Source organism: Trachurus trachurus, assembly GCF_905171665.1.
Source record: "Trachurus trachurus genome assembly, chromosome: 8".
In the NCBI taxonomy this organism is placed as follows: domain Eukaryota; kingdom Metazoa; phylum Chordata; class Actinopteri; order Carangiformes; family Carangidae; genus Trachurus; species Trachurus trachurus.
Window position 1 is genome coordinate 1310574 of NC_139905.1, and position 18514 is coordinate 1329087.

Below are 18514 nucleotides of genomic sequence, written 5' to 3' on the forward strand. Positions count from 1 at the left end.
TATTATCAGGGCTGCAACTAACGGTTAGTTTTATTATTGATTAATCTGTCCATTATTTAAACGATTAATCGATTAGTTGTTTGGTCAATAAAATGTTAAAGAATGTTGAAAAATATACACACATACAAGAAAATGTCTTGTTTTGTCCACAAACCGAAGAGAGACTCAGTTTACTGTCATAAAGGAACAAAGAAACCAGAAATATTCACATTGAAGAAGCTGCAATCAGAGAATTTTGACTTTTTTTCTCAAGATAGTTGACGAGTATTTTAATAATCGATTATTGTTCGATTAATTGATTAATTGTTGCAGCTCTAAATATTATTATTGATCAGTCTGTTTCATGCTGTTTTGGACTCTGAGCTTAACGTGTGTGTGTGTGTGTGTGCGTGCGTGCAGGTGCTGACGGTCGGAGGCAGCAGCAACCACATCGACGTCTTCACTAACCTGTCGTACAGAGCGTTTTCACTCAGCTTCTGAACACACACACACACACACTTTGTCATTTATGATAATAAAATATTTTTGTCATTTTGTAACTTGTTGGTCCAAAGTTATTTAAATAGATTTTATGAAGTTTCTTGTACCTGCACACACACCTGTGTTGTTCCAAGGTCTCAGAATCTGGATATTTTTTCTCCAGACCTCAGCTGCAGCGACATCTTTTTATTTTAACCACAAATGTCTCTGTGTCTCTGTCTCACTTTGGTTTCTGTGATGTAATCCTCAAGATAAAGTTGGTAAATCATTGATCCATGGTTCATTGATCCATCACCACAGATTGAACTGGTTTGTAAATTCCAGCTGTAAAACTATGGAATTACTTTTGTATCAAATCGATCCAAACAAAACCTCTTCAACGTCAAACAGAAACAAGAGCTTGAGAAAGAATAAAACTTTATTTAAGAGAGAAAAAAACTCACTGAAGCAAATAGCCTGTCATCTCAAAAGCAAAATGTGTGACTTGAAAACAATTGACAAATCTCTTGGTTGCTTTAATTTTTTTTTAGATAAACGTGTTTTTGTTGCTTCATGTTCAGTAAACAGGGTTTTGCTCTTGCTGCTGTCACCTCTCTCTCCTCTGCTCCCTGAGAGGCCAGAGTCTACGAAGGAGTATTAGGGACAGCCCAAAAAAAACAAAACAGCCAAAAAAAAAAAAAAATCCGGCAGTATCCTTGTATAGTATTTGTATTTGTAAATATTACAGGAGGAGGCAGAGACCTGGATCGCGGTGGTCTAGTCACGGAGGTGTCTCCAGTCACGTTTAGTCACGTTAGCTCATATAACGTCTCTGTGTAACTTATAAATGATTGTGTGTGTGTGTTTGTTTTGGGGGGGGGGGGGGGGGGGCAGCCATAGATATGGGGGACAGCAATGAAGAACATGCTGATTGCTGTACGTTAGCAGCAGGGGTTGGACACGGAAGTGATTCGTGTTTTCATCGTCATACTCCGGCATTGAGTCAAAGTTAATCGGCTTTATTGTTCACTTTTATGGCGCTGCAGAGTTTGGCAGCCTGTCTGTCACTCTGCTGCTGTCATGGAGCCGACAGTCGCTTTGTTGTGGTACGTGGTCAAGCCTCTAGTTTTTTTTTTTTTGCCTGGCTTTTTTTTTTTTTTCTTGTGCCGAATTTTTTTTTTTTTGCTTACTTTTTTCCCTTGCGCTGGATTTTTTTTTTTTTTGTGGCTGTTTTTTTTTTTTTGGCTGGCCCTAATACTCCTTCGTAGTGAATTAATGCTGGTGAGTCCAACACGGCGCTGGGGTTTAATTACAGGTGGTGTAACAGCCTGTTTATCACCATAAACACGGTGGATGAGGTGAGTGACTGAGCTGAGGCTGGTGGTGGGACGGGGGTCGTCATGGTAACACCCGCTGCTGGTTGGAAACAGCAGCGATCGCCTCATGCTTTCACATCTGAGTCTCCAAACCACACACGTCTGTAACAACATCGGAAAAGTTGGCAAGTTGCTCAAAACAGCGATATCGCAGCCGCAGGGACCTGCCGTGTAGAGAAAAAAAAACTGACAGCGAGTGAGTGTCACGACTTCCTGTATGTGGCCCTTCAAATTAAAAGCCCTTCAGCCTTTCACATGGTTCAGTCATATTGATTTTGACTTAATTTTGACAAGCCACGCCTCCAAATGTTGAAATTTAGGTCGACTAATGACTTTTTGGTCGGTAATGCTTGGTCGACTATTTGGTTGCAGCCCTGGTACAAACGTGAACAAAGTTTGTTGTCCTTTTCTTTCCCAATGAGAATCGATAAAGAACCGAATCGTTAAGCAGAATCGAAAATGGAATTGGAATCGTAAAAATCTTATCAATTCCCATCCCTAGTGATGGGGGAGGGAGGAGGACAGGTGAGACAGGACAGGTGAGTCAGGACAGGTGAGCTTCTAACCGGCTGATGTCTGTGTCCCTCAGAAAGCAGGACGGGACAGACTGTCCACTGCATCGAGGTCTACAAGTACGAGGTGAGACACCTGCTCTGTGATGTCACCACTGTACTCACCTGTTTTTACCTTAACTCACCTGTACTCACCTCTTTTTAGCTGTTTTTACCTTTACTCAACTTTGCTCACCTGTACTCACCTGTTTTTTTTTACCTTTACTCATCTGTACTCACCTGTTTTACCTTTACTCACCTGTTTTTACCTTTACTCACCTGTTTTTACCTTTACTCATCTGTACTCACCTGTTCTCACCTTTACTCACCTGTTTTTACCTTTACTCACCTGTTCTCACCTTTACTCACCTGTTTTTACCTTTACTCACCTGTTCTCACCTTTACTCACCTGTTTTTACCTTTACTCACCTGTTCTCACCTTTACTCACCTGTTTTTACCTTTACTCACCTGTTCTCACCTTTACTCATCTGTTTTTACCTTTACTCACCTGTTTTTACCTTTACTCATCTGTTTTTACCTTTATTCACCTGTTCTCACCTTTACTCACCTGTTCTCACCTTTACTCACCTGTACTCACCTGTTCTCACCTTTACTCATCTGTTTTTACCTTTACTCATCTGTTTTTACCTTTACTCACCTGTTTTTACCTTTACTCACCTTTGCTCACCTTTACTCACCTGTTTTTACCTTTACTCACCTGATTTTACCTTAACTCATCTGTACTCACCTGTTCTCACCTTTACTCACCTGTTTTTACCTTTACTCACCTGTTCTCACCTGTTTTTACCTTTACACACCTGTATTCACCTGTACTCACCTGTTTTTACCTTTACTCACCTTTACTCACCTGTTCTCACCTTTACTCACCTGTTTTTACCTTTACTCACCTGTACTCACCTGTTTTTACCTTTACTCACCTGTTTTTACCTTTACTCACCTGTACTCACCTGTTTTTACCTTTACTCACCTGTTCTCACCTTTACTCACCTGTTTTTACCTTTACTCACCTGTTCTCACCTTTACTCACCTGTTTTTACCTTAACTCACCTGTTCTCACCTGTACTCACCTGTTTTTACCTTTACTCACCTGTACTCACCTGTTTTTACCTTTACTCACCTGTTCTCACCTTTACTCACCTGTTTTTACCTTTACTCACCTGTTCTCACCTTTACTCATCTGTTTTTACCTTTACTCACCTGTTTTTACCTTTACTCACCTGTTTTTACCTTTACTCACCTGTACTCACCTGTTTTTACCTTTACTCACCTGTACTCACCTTTACTCACCTGTTCACATCTATATTCACCTGTGTGTGTGTGTGTGTGTGTGTGTGTGTGTGTGTGTGTGTGTGTGTGTGTGTGTGTGTGTGTGTGTGTGTGTGTGTGTGTGTGTGTGTGTGTGTGTGTGTGTGTGTGTGTGTACAGATGTGTGCGCGGCCTCAGTACGGTAAATGGATCAGCTGTTTGACCACAGACTCTGACTGGATGGTAAGAAAAACACAGGTGGAGGTGCGTTCAGGTGCTGCTGGGAGATCACAGCTCCTGTGTCTGACCTCAGTGTGTGTGTGTGTGTGTGTGTGTGTGTGTGTGTGTGTGTGTGTGTGTGTGTGTGTGTGTGTGTTGCAGCTGTGTGGGGGGGGGGGCCGTCCCTGTCTCTGTGGCACCTGCGCTCCCTCTCCCCCACCTCCACCTTCCCCCTGAGCGGCTGCCAGAGACAGGCCGCCTTCTACCAGGACATGGTGAGGACAACACACACCGTGCTGCCTTCAGGGACACACATCACCTGACCCCTGACCTCTGACCTCACCTCACCTGACGTCATGTGACCCATAGATATACTGTATATAAGAAGACTAAGGCCCAATTCCATCATCATCAAGTCAGTGAGTCAGTGAATGAGCCCTTACTGCCCCCCCCCCCCCCTTACCGTCAGTCAGCACCGATGCTGACTTTGGGTAGGGGAATTACCCACAGTTCATAGCGTTGTGAAGTCAAACACATGGGATGCCGTCGGAACGCAAGTGTTAAAATAAAGAAAAGAAAAGTAAATTAACACACGTAGTCAGAGAGAGCTCCGCCGTCTCTTTATTGTTAATGGACAGGAGCAACAACCAAAAACAGAAAGAAAGAAAAAGAAAAGAGTAAGTTAACTGTCAGTATTAACGAGCAGTTTGTGATTATTGATGATGATTTGATCAGATCTGATCCAGGAACATTTTGTTTTGAGTTCGTCCTCCTCACACACCTTGTGCGTGTTGAAAGTACAGTAAATTTATCGGTCCAAGGGCGGAGTCAACAACATGTTGTTGTCAAGGTAACGTGTGGTGAGAGTGGGTAAGTGCTGTTCCATTCATGTTTACAGCATCTGGACCCTCACACACTCTCACACTCTGTCACTTAGAGGTGACGTCACTTCAGTCAGTGAGGGTTCAGGGCTCAAGTCTTCAGGGGGCAGATTGGAACTGGGCCTAGATGACTCACCCGCAGCTGTTTCCCAATGACAAAGCGTAGCCAGTACGGCGGCCATCTTGGTGAGGGCAACTCTCTCCCTCAGAGCATTAAGCCTCTGCTGCATGTTCTGATATAACGACCACAACTTGCTCAGTTTTTGTCCGATTTCAAAACGGTTTGATTCTTTATGAACGTCTATGCAGTTATGATGCAGCATACTCAAAATCACAGATCATTTGGGGCGGTGCGTGGCGCAGTGGTTAAGGCGGCTGCCCCATGTAGAGGCTACAGTCCTCAGCGCTGGCGTCCCCGGTTCAAATCCCGCGTCGGGCAGACCTTTCCTGCATGTCATTCCCCCTCTCTCTGCTTCCCCCTTTCCTGTCTATCTCTACTATGGCTATCAAATAAAGGCATAAAAAAAAGCCAAAAAATATACCTAAAAAAAAAAAAATCACAGATCATTTTAATAATGTATTTTTTTTTGTAAAAGTAACATTCTAGTGACATTATGCAAATAGTTAAAGTAATAGCTACATACTGGTTTATTTTTCACAGAGTTATGAATCGTTGTTTTAGTGCAGATGACTGGATCACCATCTACTGCACTGGAACTGCAGCCAGAGTCAGAGACAGTTGCCCGTTCCAATATGGCCGACTGTGAGCTACGCCTGCTGTAGTCCGATCCACCCCCTTGATGTGACGTGTCTGTTTCAGATCCTGGCGGTGGGGGAGGGGCCGACCGTGTCCCACTGCCTGCTGGGGGGCGAGGTCAAGGCTCAGATCCCCTGCTCCTCTCAGAGCCTCAACACGCTGCAGCTCAACACCAACAGCACCGAGCACCGGGTGAGTCCCTGAACGCAGCACGGCCTCTGGTCCTGGTCACAAACACCATCATTATTAATATTACTAATTAGGCCCGAGCGGCGAGTAGCACTCGCCGGAGGGACTATTGAAATCGCGCTGTTTATTATTATTCTTCTCCGCCTTCAAACCCCAATTTGGCCCCTTTCCCCAACTCGAAAATGCGTGAACTTTTTGCCGGACGTCCGGCTTCTTCCGAAATTCGATATTTTGTGCTGCTCGCGCATGTCCGACGCGAAATGGCGAAATAGCGCCCCCTACAAAGTTCAAAAAAGCCCATAGGGAATTCGGGTCACTTTGGCGTAGACGGACGAAATTCGGTACACATATGTACCATACCCAGATATACAAAAAAGCCTCTTAATGTCATGGTGAAATGTCAACAGGAAGTCGGCCATTTTGAATTGGTCGTTTTTGGCGCCAAATTAACTCGTCCAAAACGATTCGCTCGACACGCTCCAAATTTGATAGACAACATCGTCAGACCTAGCTGAGCTTATCTTGTGCTCCGCAGGTCTGTAGCTCAAAGGGGTTGGCCTCTGGCGTGCCCCGAAGTTTGGCGACTGTTTCGGTGCTCGCCATGTAAATACGATTGGCTCTCATGCCCACATACTTCATCGTAGACGCTTCAAACTTGGTGCAAAAATCTATGGCGAGACCCTGAACGATCCGACATATTATTTGCGTTCGTCGCTCATAGCGCCCCCCGGTGGTAACAGGAAGTGAACTAAAATTCATTAAAAATACATAGTTGACCCCATCAACTTCATTCCACTTCTAAAACATGCAGAACCAGTTGGTGAAGCTACATTATGAAGACTGTGAAGCTACGAGTAATGGCGTCCCTGTGGGGGCGTGGCTACCATCAATTCCTCGCCATGAAAATACGTTTGGCTTTTTGATGGCTTTAATGAACTCGTATCATCATGAAAATTGATAGACAGGTCCAGGGTGGAGACCTCTTCCATCTGATAGGGGTGTCGCTCATGTGGCCCCCTAGTGGAAACCGGAAGTGCCATTTTTTGCATCAACATTGTCCGATTTCCACGAAACTTCACATGTGTGATGAGGGGCTGACCCTGAACACACCTGCACGCAACCCATTACTGCCCCCTAGTGGACGAACCTTTAACTGCTCATAACTCCCTCATGCTTTGTCCGATTTCCACGAAACTTCACATGTGTGATGAGGGACTGACCCTGAACACACCTGCACGCATCCCATTACTGCCCCCTGGTGGACGAACCTTTAACTGCTCATAACTCCCTCATGCTTTGTCCGATTCACTCCAAACTTCACACAAGTGATGAGGGGCGGCCCCTGAACGCACCAGACCACATGCGGTGACTGCCCCCTGGTGGATGAACGAAACATTGCATTTTTGGCCTCCTTCCGGGTTTTTTCTCCATTTCTGCTCCGCGCCACAGCGTGCCTCAGGCCCCGCGGTGGCATGGGCAGCGAGGGCCGCCATCGCCGCTTGCGGCTTTAATAATATTATTGTTATTATTAATAATATTATCAGGGCTGCAACTAACGGTTACTTTTATTATCGATTAATCTGTCCATTATTTAAACGATTAATTGATTAGTTGTTTGGTCAATAAAATGTTATAAAATGTTGAAAAATATACATATATACAAGAAAATGTCTTGTTTTGTCCACAAACTGAAGAGAAACTCAGTTTATTGTCTTGAAGGAACAAAGGAACCAGAAATATTCACATTGAAGAAGCTGCAATCAGAGAATTTTGACTTTTTTTCTCAAGATAGTTGACGAGTAATTTAATAATCGATTATTGTTCGATTAATTGATTAATTGTTGCAGCTCTAAATATTATTATTGATCAGTCTGTTTCATGCTGTTTTGGACTCTGAGCTTAACATGTGTGTGTGTGTGTGTGTGTGTGTGTGTGTGTGTGTGTGTGTGTGCGTGTGTGTGTGTGTGTGTGTGTGTGTGTGTGTGTGTGTGTGCGTGTGCAGGTGCTGACGGTCGGAGGCAGCAGCGACCACATCGACGTCTTCACTAACCTGTCGTACAGAGCGTTTTCACTCAGCTTCTGAACACACACACACACACACACACACACTTTGTCATTTATGATAATAAAATATTTTTGTCATTTTGTAACTTGTTGGTCCAAATTTATTTAAATAGATTTTTCTGTTAGAAGGTTCTTGTACCTGCACACACACCTGTATTGTTCTGAGGTCTCAGGATCTGGATTGTTTTCTCCAGACCAGTCCAGACCTCAGCTGCAGTGACATCTTTTTATTTTAACCACAAATGTCTCTGTGTCTCTGTCTCACTTTGGTTTCTGTGATGTAATCCTAAAGCTAAAGTTGGTAAATCATTGATCCATGGTTCATTGATCCATCACCACAGATTGAACTGGTTTGTAAATTCCAGCTGTAAAACTATGGAATTACTTTTGTATCAAATCGATCCAAACAAAACCTCTTCAACGTCAAACAGAAACAAGAGCTTGAGAAAGAATAAAACTTTATTTAACAGAGAAAAAAACTCACTGAAGCAAAAAAAAAAACTGTCGCCTCTCGCAAAATGTGTGACTTGAAAACAAATTACAAATCTCTTGGTTCCTTTAATTGTTTAGATAAATGTGTTTTTGTTGCTTCATGTTCAGTAAACAGGGTTTTGCTCGTGCTGTTGCCACCTCTCTCTCCTCTGCTCCCTGAGAGGCCAGAGTCACATTAGAGCCAGAAAAAACTACATATAAAATATACATCATTGATCATTATACAAAATAAACAGTGTTTACAAACATGCTGCGTAGCCTACATTAATGTGTTAACTGTTGTCATAGCAACATGATCTGAACCTCCATCATGTTTAGAAACTCAATAATGTGGAAACGGAAATGAGCTGCAGTTCTTCACCACACCACAAGATGGAGCTGACTGATCAGAATGGATGAAGAAGGAAACAGGAGGAGGAGGAGGAGGAGGAGGACGACGACGAAGAAGAGGAGGAAGGAGGAAGAGGAGGGGGAGCAGAGAGTGTGTAGAGGATCAGATGAGTCCAGAGACAGTGATGATCTCTGTCAGGTCCAGATCACACAGGGAGGATGGTGGACTGGACTCTGTGAGAGACAGTGGAGCTGCTCTCAGGTCAGTGAGGGAGGGAAGGCATCCATCTGAGAAGAGAAGCAGAGGACAGAGGTGATGGATCAGTGATCGTCTCTCTCTGCTCTGATTGGCTGACTGTTGTCTCTCTCTCTGCTCTGATTGGCTGACTGTTGTCTCTCTCTCTGCTCTGATTGGCTGACAGGCTTGTCCCTGTTATTGTCTCACACTGACTTTAGTCCAATAGTGCTGAAAGCAGCACAGACTGACTCCGCCCCCCTACTGACCTCACAGTCTCCAGTCTACAGTCTGGACTCTTCACTAGATCATCCAGATCCTTCAGGTCTGAAGACTTCAGGTTGTTTCCTCTCAGCTCCAGTTCTCTCAGGTGGGAGGGGTTGGACTTCAGAGCTGAGACCAGAGAAGAACAGTTGATCTCTGACAAACTGCAGTCCCTCAATCTGAATAAAGAATAAAAGAAGAAGATAAATTCATTGATGATCAGAAAGAAGAGTTTTTTCTTCAACAGGTGAATTTCAGTGTCTTTGTCCAAACATGAGTTGTGAGGATCTTGTGCACATTGTTGTGATAGAGATGAAGTGAGTTGATGAGCTGATACTGGACATTTTCTCCAGAGTTTCTAGAAAACATGAGTCGTCTGACTGAGAGAAATACGAGTGTGTGTGAAGGTTGAACTGAAGTGAACAGACATTATTCATGACCACTGAGTGAAATGAGCTGAAACTGAAGAATCATTCTCACACAACAACAACTGCAAATATTCAACAACCACTATTTCAAATGTCATTCATCAATTCAATCAAAGTCAGTGATTCAAGTTCTGAGTGAAGATCAATCAGGTTCAGTTGTGGATCAAAGATCTGAGATCTACAACAGTAACAGTCAGTGAACTGACCCCAGAGTCTCCAGTCTACAGTCTGGACTCTCCAGAAAACCACTCAGAACCTTCACTCCTGAATCCTGCAGGTTGTTTCCACCCAGGTCCAGTTCTCTCAGGTGGGAGGGGTTGGACTTCAGAGCTGAGACCAGAGAAGAACAGCTGATCTCTGACAAACTGCAGCCCCTCAATCTGAATAAAGAATAAAAGAAGAAGATAAATTCATTGATAACTGGTCAGATGTGTCCTGATGTCTTTACCAATAATCAGTCCTGTTGGACTAAACACTGACTACAACTCTCTGATTTACAGATTCTGATTCTTTTAGACAGATTTATATTTGTACCATTTCATGTCACTAACTTTGTATTTTTCTTCTTCTCTGTTATTATTATTATCAATAACTTTATTGATCAACTCGTATCAGGGTTAAATCAATAAACTAACAGCACAGGGGTCAATGACGTGATTGAACCCAGTGTCAAGTGGTGTAACTTTGATTTTTGATAAAAATCTGAATAAAGAGGAAAATAAATCTGGACTCAAATGAGGAATTAATACAACTCTGTGTTTCTGGACTCATTTTACATCATTTGTCACAGATTATTTAGGAGAAGAGTTTTTTGTTTTTAGGACATGTCCTGCTCAAGATGCATCAAAATCTAAATATAGAAACACAGAAAATAATCTATTTCAATTTAATGTTTTCAGAAGAAAGTATATTTTTATAAATTCACTTTAATCCACTGTAGGTGGATCAGATACAACAGTCAGTGAACTGACCTCAGAGTCTCCAGTCTACAGTCTGGAAGGAGAAGAGAAGCAGAGGACAGAGGTGATGGATCAGTGATCATCTCTCTCTCTGCTCTGATTGGCTGACTGTCGTCTCTCTCTCTGCTCTGATTGGCTGACTGTTGTCTCTCTGCTCTGATTGGCTGACTGTTGTCTCTCTGCTCTGATTGGCTGACTGTTGTCTCTCTCTCTGCTCTGATTGGCTGACTGTTGTCTCTCTCTGCTCTGATTGGCTGACTGTTGTCTCTCTCTTTGCTCTGATTGGCTGACTGTTGTCTCTCTCTTTGCTCTGGTTGGCTGACTGTTGTCTCTCTCTGCTCTGATTGGCTGACTGTTGTCTCTGTTATTGTCTCACTGACTTTAGTACAATAGTGCTGAAAGCAGCACAGACTGACTCCGCCCCCCTACTGACCTCACAGTCTCCAGTCTACAGTCTGGACTCTTCACAAGATCATCCAGATCCTTCAGGTCTGAATACTTCAGGTCGTTTCTGCTCAGGTTCAGTTCTCTCAGGTGGGAGGGGTTGGACTTCAGAGCTGAGACCAGAGAAGAACAGCTGATCTCTGACAAACTGCAGCGCTCCAATCTGAATAAAGAATAAAAGAAGAAGATAAATTCATTGATGGTCAGAAAGAAGAGTTTTTTCTTCAACAGGTGAATTTCAGTGTCTTTGTCCAAACATGAGTTGTGAGGATCTTGTGCACATTGTTGTGATAGAGATGAAGTGAGTTGATGAGCTGATACTGGACATTTTCTCCAGAGTTTCTAGAAAACATGAGTCGTCTGACTGAGAGAAATACGAGTGTGTGTGAAGGTTGAACTGAAGTGAACAGACATTATTCATGACCACTGAGAAGAGAAGAACAGCTGATATCTGACAAACTGCAGAGCTTCAATCTGAATAAAGAATAAAAGAAGATGCATTCATTGATAACTGGTCAGATGTGTCCTGATCAATATCCAGATGTGTCTTTATCAATAATCAGTCCTGTTGGACTAAACACTGACTACCACTCTCTGGTTTAGAGATTCTGATTCTTTTAGACAGATTTATATTTGTACCATTTCATGTCACTAACTTTGTGTTTTTCTTCTTCTCTGTTATTATTATTATCATCAATAACTTTATTGATCAACTCCTATCAGGGTTAAACAGCACAGGGGTCAATGACGTGATGAAACCCAGTGTCAAGTGGTGTGGTGATTTTTGATAAAAATCTGAATAAAGAGGAAAATAAATCTGGACTCAAATGAGGAATTAATACAACTCTGTGTTTCTGGACTCATTTTACATCAATTGTCACAGATTATTTAGAAGAAGAGTTTTTTGTTTTGAGGACATGTCCTGCTCAAGATGCATTAAAATCTAAATATAGAAACACAGAAAATAATCTATTTCTATTTAATGTTTTCAGAAGAAAGTATATTTTTATAAGTTCACTTTAATCCACTGTAGGTGGATCAGATACAACAGTCAGTGAACTGACCTCAGAGTCTCCAGTCTACAGTCTGGACTCTCCAGAAAACCACTCAGATCCTTCAGGTCTGAATCCTGCAGGATGTTGTAGCTCAGGTCCAGTTCTCTCAGGTGGGAGGGGTTGGACTTCAGAGCTGAGCCCAGAGAAGAACAGCTGATCTCTGACAACCAGCAGCGCTGCAATCTGAATAAAGAATAAAAGCAGTGAGTTGAGGACAAAGCTCCTTGTTGACAGCGTTCAGTGTCTCATCATCTGTTCAGAGCTGAAGAAGCTTCAGAATGAACAAGTTTAGAAAATCAAAGTCCAACAGCTGAAGCAACAGGAAGCAGGTTAAACAGTGACAGAGAGAAAACAGCTCATTAATATTCATGAGAAGCTGCTGCTGCTTCAACACAGATGCAGTGACTCCGCCTCTTCACCTGTCAGCTCCACCTGTGGCTCCATCCAGACAAACTCATGTTGAGCAGCCACATTTCTCAGAGACTCAATTCAATTCAATTCAAATGGCTTTATTGGCATGACATACATTGTATATATTGCCAAAGCAAGCGTTTGGAATTAAAAATAAGAAAACAACATCTACCGCGGTCACCGGAGCAGCTGATCACTGCCTGCAACTGCACTCCACTCTGATCAGAAGCACCGGGCGGCGGGCGCACTGCGGCTCGTCTCAGCAGCGTCGTTCTATTTTTGATGGAGCCGTTGCTAAATCGTGTGAAGCTTAGAGTAATGACAATCCACAATATGAAATTTAGTGGTCAAATCTCGTCTCGTCATGTTTTCGTCATCAGAGAGCCATGTTTATCTCGTCACCGTCTCGTTATCGTCATGAAAAAAAGGGGCGTCAACGAAATAATTTCGTCATCGTCATCGTTAACGAAAACAACACTGGTGCTGCTGCTCTGCTCTGCTAACACACTGACTGTGTTCAACAGCTCACACAAGCCCACGTTCAAGAAGCTCAGCTGTCACTTTGAGCTGCTTCTGACTCCTGCCCTCAGCCAAGCACTGAGTCAACACTCTGAGCCTGAGCCGCCACATGAAGCAACAACCTTCAGCCCATCTTGGTGAGCCTCCAAACAAACCAGCTGAGCCTCTGCAGCTGCTTCATGTCAGCAGCAACAAGACCAACACTAGCAGCTCTGCTCTCACCTGTCTCACCTTGATTCTCAGCATTCACAGTCATTGACAGGAAGTGGCTGCAGTGTGTGCCGTGCTCTTCACTTCCTGCTTCACACTCCAGCCTCTCCCAGCCAGTTGAGCTACCAGGGAGCAGACTTTAGCTGCCAACAGCTCCCTACAGCCAGCCTCCACTGGAGCGCAGCTTTCCAGCCTCCTCTGCCTCTGCTGCCAGCTCTGTGGATCTCAGCTGCTTCCTCTCATGCTTCCTCCCATGGTTCTGTCAGCTCCACAACATCCACCAGCTGCTGTGTTTCTGACCACAACTCAACATCTGCTCTCAGATCAGTGCTGCACGTTGCTTCAACAACAAGTGTCTGAGTTGAAAACAACAGTTGTAGAAGCTGAGCTCGTTCTCTGCTGCTCTGAATCACAAACACTACGACTGCTCTCACCTTCTTCTCTCTGGACTCATCTCAGCTGTTTTCTCTCTTCAGCTTCTTGAGAAAAATCCTCACACACAAATCCTGACATGTATGAACCAATGAGAAGCTGAAGCTTCAAACAACTACAACAGCTCCAGTCAGTGAACTCACCTCAGAGTCTCCAGTCTACAGTTTGGACTCTCCAGCCCAGCACACAGAAGCTCCACTGATGAATCATCCAGGTCGTTCCAGCCCAGGTCCAGGAGTCTCAGGTGGGAGGGGCTGGACTTCAGAGCTGAGGCAACGACTTCACAGTGAAGCTCTGAGAGTCGACAACTAACAAGTCTGTGATTAGAGAAGAAACAAAATGTGTGAGAGTAAAATCAGACAATTTGTACTAAACACACACAACATGTCATCATGTGATCAACATGTGCTCTTCACACTCTGGTTCAGTTCATCTTCTCTCTTTGTGTTGGACATGAAACAATAATCCTCATCAGGGCTGGGCTGGAAAAACCCATTCAGATTCAGATCCACCTCCTCTTGAATCCTCCAACATCCATTCATCAAAGCCCAGATGGATGTTTAATCCAGGCTCCTGTGCCGACACAGGTAGATGTGGTCAGGTGAGCTCAGGTGTAGAGCTGCAGGTGTCACCTGAACAACGCTCACACACACTGATTTTCTCCAAACATGAAATGAAGTCAAAGAAAATCAAGGTGAAATGTAGAAACATCTTTAGTCAGAAGATCTGACCACTAAAGTGTGTGTCCTGCACAGATCTAATCCACACTAAGGACACGCTCCAGGTTGTCATGGTGACATTTAAGGTGGACTGATTGATTTCCATGGGTCACTGAGCAGCACACAAGAAAACATTCCACCTTAAAAGTGTGTGAGAGCTGGCGGCTGCACAGTGACTGAGATGGTTGATGAGTAAAAAGAGAGAGAAGCTGCTTTGATCGTCCTTCACTCTTCTGACAGTTTGTGTGTCTGTGCTGATGATGGACACACAAACATGACACAGTCAGTCTGTTACACTGGAGCTGCAGCTGCTTCGGCTTCACAACCAGCCACAACTGAACCAGCAGGTGAAGCACAGGTGTGTTAGCGCACACAAACACACAACACTAGCAGCACACACACAGCAGCCTCTAGACTCCAAGGTAACAAGTGTCCAGTCAGGTAGAAACTGTGTGGAGCTGAATGGAAGCAGATCTATGTGCAGGATGTGAAGAAGCAGCTGTGACTGTTGACACACAGTGGAGCTGCTGCTGCTGCTGCATCTGCTATCTGTTGCCATGACGACTCCACTGTTGCTCATGTTCAATAGATGCTTATCAGTAGGTGACGTCACGGTGCGTTCCACCTGGCCGCCGCCATGCTGGGTACCGAACACTGAAGCTGTGTCTCAATTCAGGGGCTGCAGCCTTCGGAGGACCCAGCCTACGCGGTCTCCGGAGGCAACGGCTTCGGAGGCTCCTCCGTCGGCCGCATCAACGGTCGGTAGGGATGTATATCGTTAGGATTTTATCGATACCGATACCCATACCGATACTCCTTATCGGTACCGATACTTATCGATACTCTTATCGATACTACAACATGTAATTTAGTGTAAAAAATAATGATGTTAAAAGATTCAACCTTTTTTTTGTTTTGTTTTTTATTAGGGGGGCAGCAACCAGCATAAAAAATTGACAGCAGAGAGGAACACCTCCTTTAAACCCTGAGCAAGTCAACAGTTCACCTGCAGAAGCTGTAATCTATCATCATGATAAAATAGGATCTCCTTCTATGGATCTTGATGAATATTTAGCTTTTTTACTCTTAAAGTTGTATTGCTCTGACTCACAGCTCACGTCAGCTCAGGTGATCTGCAGGTTGTTTTCACTTCATTGCTACGACGCTGCGCCCCGTGTGTGCGTGTGTGTCTGTGTGTACAGCGCTGACACACACACACACACACACACACACACGCTGCATCTACAGCAGCCAGTCCATGTTCTTCACGCCGTAGACCAGTCAATTTATGAGACGTGTTACCGCAGAATAAACGACACAAGCAGCTCAGTGTTTCCACAGTCGGAGTTTTCTCCTCCTTTCTTAGCGGAGTGACACCAGGTCGCTCTGACACTCGGCTCCTCTCAGCAGCAGACATGAAGCTGCTGGAGCCTCCTCTGTCTCCTCACTGACCTGCTGCTACTGTACTGGACACTCCCTCCGCCTCCGACATGAATTAAAGTACTTTGCTGGGTCTCGGTGCGAGGTTTCAAACACATGACGACCCGACACAGGCGAACGGACCGGGCCGGACTCGTCTCGCTCCACGCGCACCATCAGGCCGTGTGTCGGATTTGATAGCGCGCCGTGGAGAGACGCCGCTGAGACTCGCCGCGGCTCGCCTGGTCCAAGTGCTGATTAGAGCGGCAGGGATCAGCTGCGGTGACCGCCGTGTAGCGGTTCTGTTGCGCTGACGGACCCGGTTTAAATTGGGGGGTGACAAGCTGCTGTGGCGGCAGTGTCATTATTACGTGACGCTTAGGGAGACGTTCAAAAAGTACCGATAAGAGTACCGTTAGTCCAGAATCTTAACGGTACTCTGGTTCCGACGCAATTATGGACCGGTACCAAAAAGTACCGGTCCACGGTATACATCCCTAACGGTCGGTAAATGGGACGGTCTAGCCTTCAGAGCATTTCCTGATCCGAACGTAAACAACGGCCGAACGTAAACAACGGCCGAACGTAAACAACGGCCGAACGTAAACAACGGCCGGACGTTAAACATTTAAAAGTGGCGCTTGCAACGGCTCTACCACTCCTCCTCCTCCTTCTCCTTTTTTTTTTTTTTTTAAAGAAGTAGAATCAATACAAGGGCAGTTATCAATAATATACTAATAAACAAACCATTGGACAGCAGCCGGGGGGGGGGGGGGGGGGGGGGGCTTCAGGCTATTAAGTGAATAGAGAATAAAGAGCACAAGTAATGTGTTTTCATAGCTTTCTTATTAAAAGTTGTCACACACACCTCCGCTCCTCACCTGTGCAGCCAGAGCAGAGCAGAGCTCAGCTCAGCAGCGGGCAGCCACACCTCCGAGCCGGCGTAGAGCCGGTTACCGTGGTTACAGCACAGAGCTGCTACGTTCGATAGCTAACGGCTAGGTTGCTAATAACAACAACGGTGCAGCAAAGCATCTTGGGATACGGGAGGCCGCGAAGGATAGTAGCGATGCATCCTCCGAATGCAGGGGAAAGGAGGACGCATTTGGAGGCTGCATTTGGAGGACCCTTCGAATTTGGACGAATTGGGACAGCCTTCGCGCAGCGCTGTGACGTAATCGGCCTTCAAATGCACCCTCCGAAGGATGCAGACCCTGAATTGGGACACAGCTGCAGTTAACCTCTATTCAGCTCAGTGCAGCCACATCCTCTCTGACCAGAAATGACTGCTGCCTGATGTAGTTTGGATATGGATATTTCTCATTTTGATGGCCTTGCCTTGAAAGCACACACCATTTCTGCTGAGACGAGCTTTGACAGCGCGGTGCGCCGCTCTCTCTCCCGTTAAAAGTTAATCTAGCTCACCCAGTGGACCCCTCTCTCTCTCTCTCTCTCTCTCTCTCTCTCTCTCTCTCTCTCTCTCTCTCTCTCTCTCTCTCTCTCTCTCTCTCTCTCTCTCTCTCTCTCTCTCTCTCTCTCTCTCTCTCTCTCTCTCTCTCTCTCTCAACCTGTTACTTATATGTGTTTAACCAAATACACGAAAAGCCAAATCAAATCAGAAATGCGTAGCCCACTTCTTTTTTAACTCACAGACATTTATTTTCATAAAGTAATAAAATATCTCGACATTTTGCCATCGTTAACATTGAGACAAAAGGCTGCAGGAATGGAAGAAGAATTCGGCAAATCATCTTATCACGCAAAAAGTCACAACAAACAGGTTTTGCACAATGGTTTGCACAGATAAGTCTTAAAATATATGCAACACCTTCTCATCACAATCCACGCCATCTACACAGTTACGTTATCACAAACCGTTAACAATTAATCCACACTCAAACCGAAGCAACAATAGTGTTAACTGTACTCAACAAGCTGTTTACAACAGATATGACAGACAACCTGGGCCGTAAGAAAGGGAGGGAGGAAAAGTAGGTAAAAGCTGCTAGCTGTTAGCTACCGTAGCTCAGGCGTCGGTCTCCCGTCAGGTAAAAGCTGCTGTTTATTCCTCAAATGAAGCTCATGTTGAGGCTCTCCGGTACAGTTATCCATCACTGCAGTTGAATTACCCGCTAAACTGCTGGACGCTAAAACCGAGGGGGCGTCTGTGTTTACAATTCACGAAAGAAAGCAACGTGAACGTACGTGCCGCTCACACTCAGTAGAGTGAGGCAGCCTCCCTTGGCGTAGGCTACATGTCTCCCAAGCTGTTTAATGACGGTAAAAAATGAAACAAAGTAAATATCCTGCATAGTTTCTCTTTTCTGTGCTGCGCTGATCAGAGCGGCGTCCCTACCTAGTGTATTTTACTTAGCAACGATCTGTTAAACAGGAATAACAGACTGTTAAATGCAAAATCAAGATGTAAATAAATATCAGAAATATCAATAAATTATCGGAATACGACATTCAATAGAGCCATGTAATAAAAAAAGGTTTATCCACTATTTTTGTGAGATTTGATGTCACAGCCATGGATGTATCAGGTCACAGCCCATAGACTGCCTTTGGAAGTCGGTACCCAAGATGGCGCTGTGACCGGCTGCGAACGCTGTGTGACGTCATGTGATATCTATCAATAGAAAGTGCATTAATGGAACTGCTTTGGCTCCATTCATCATGTCAACATTCATGGTTTTAATAATGCAACAATTTACAGCATCAGTTCTCTGAGCGTCTCATTCATGTCCAAGTCAAACTGGAGTTGGGACTGAAATCTAAAACACAATCATGATGTTGAATCAGGAATCAAAGTGAATCAGAGATCAGATGGA

General features: G+C 44.5%; 1 protein-coding gene and 1 pseudogene across 2 annotated transcripts in view; one reads left to right on the plus strand and one right to left on the minus strand.

Moving 5' to 3' along the window:
• The first annotated feature begins 2429 nt into the window (after positions 1-2429).
• Positions 2430-7842, plus strand: LOC310989469 (THO complex subunit 6 homolog; annotated as a pseudogene). The gene is made up of 5 exons (XR_014596496.1): positions 2430-2474; positions 3834-3896; positions 4035-4147; positions 5574-5702; positions 7702-7842. The product of XR_014596496.1 is annotated as a THO complex subunit 6 homolog (transcript).
• A 906-nt stretch (positions 7843-8748) lies between these two features.
• The window catches only part of LOC310989772 (uncharacterized protein), a gene marked incomplete at its 3' end in the record, with an annotated part of 66423 nt that continues 56657 nt past the window's right edge, over positions 8749-18514 (minus strand). Inside the window, exons 9-14 of the mRNA XM_083976920.1 lie at positions 13686-13859; positions 11980-12153; positions 10905-11078; positions 9719-9892; positions 9073-9263; positions 8749-8873 (exon numbers count right to left, since the gene is read on the minus strand). Coding sequence (XP_083833046.1) covers positions 8749-8873; positions 9073-9263; positions 9719-9892; positions 10905-11078; positions 11980-12153; positions 13686-13859 — 1012 coding nt within the window. The remainder of the gene's footprint in view (positions 8874-9072; positions 9264-9718; positions 9893-10904; positions 11079-11979; positions 12154-13685; positions 13860-18514) is intronic.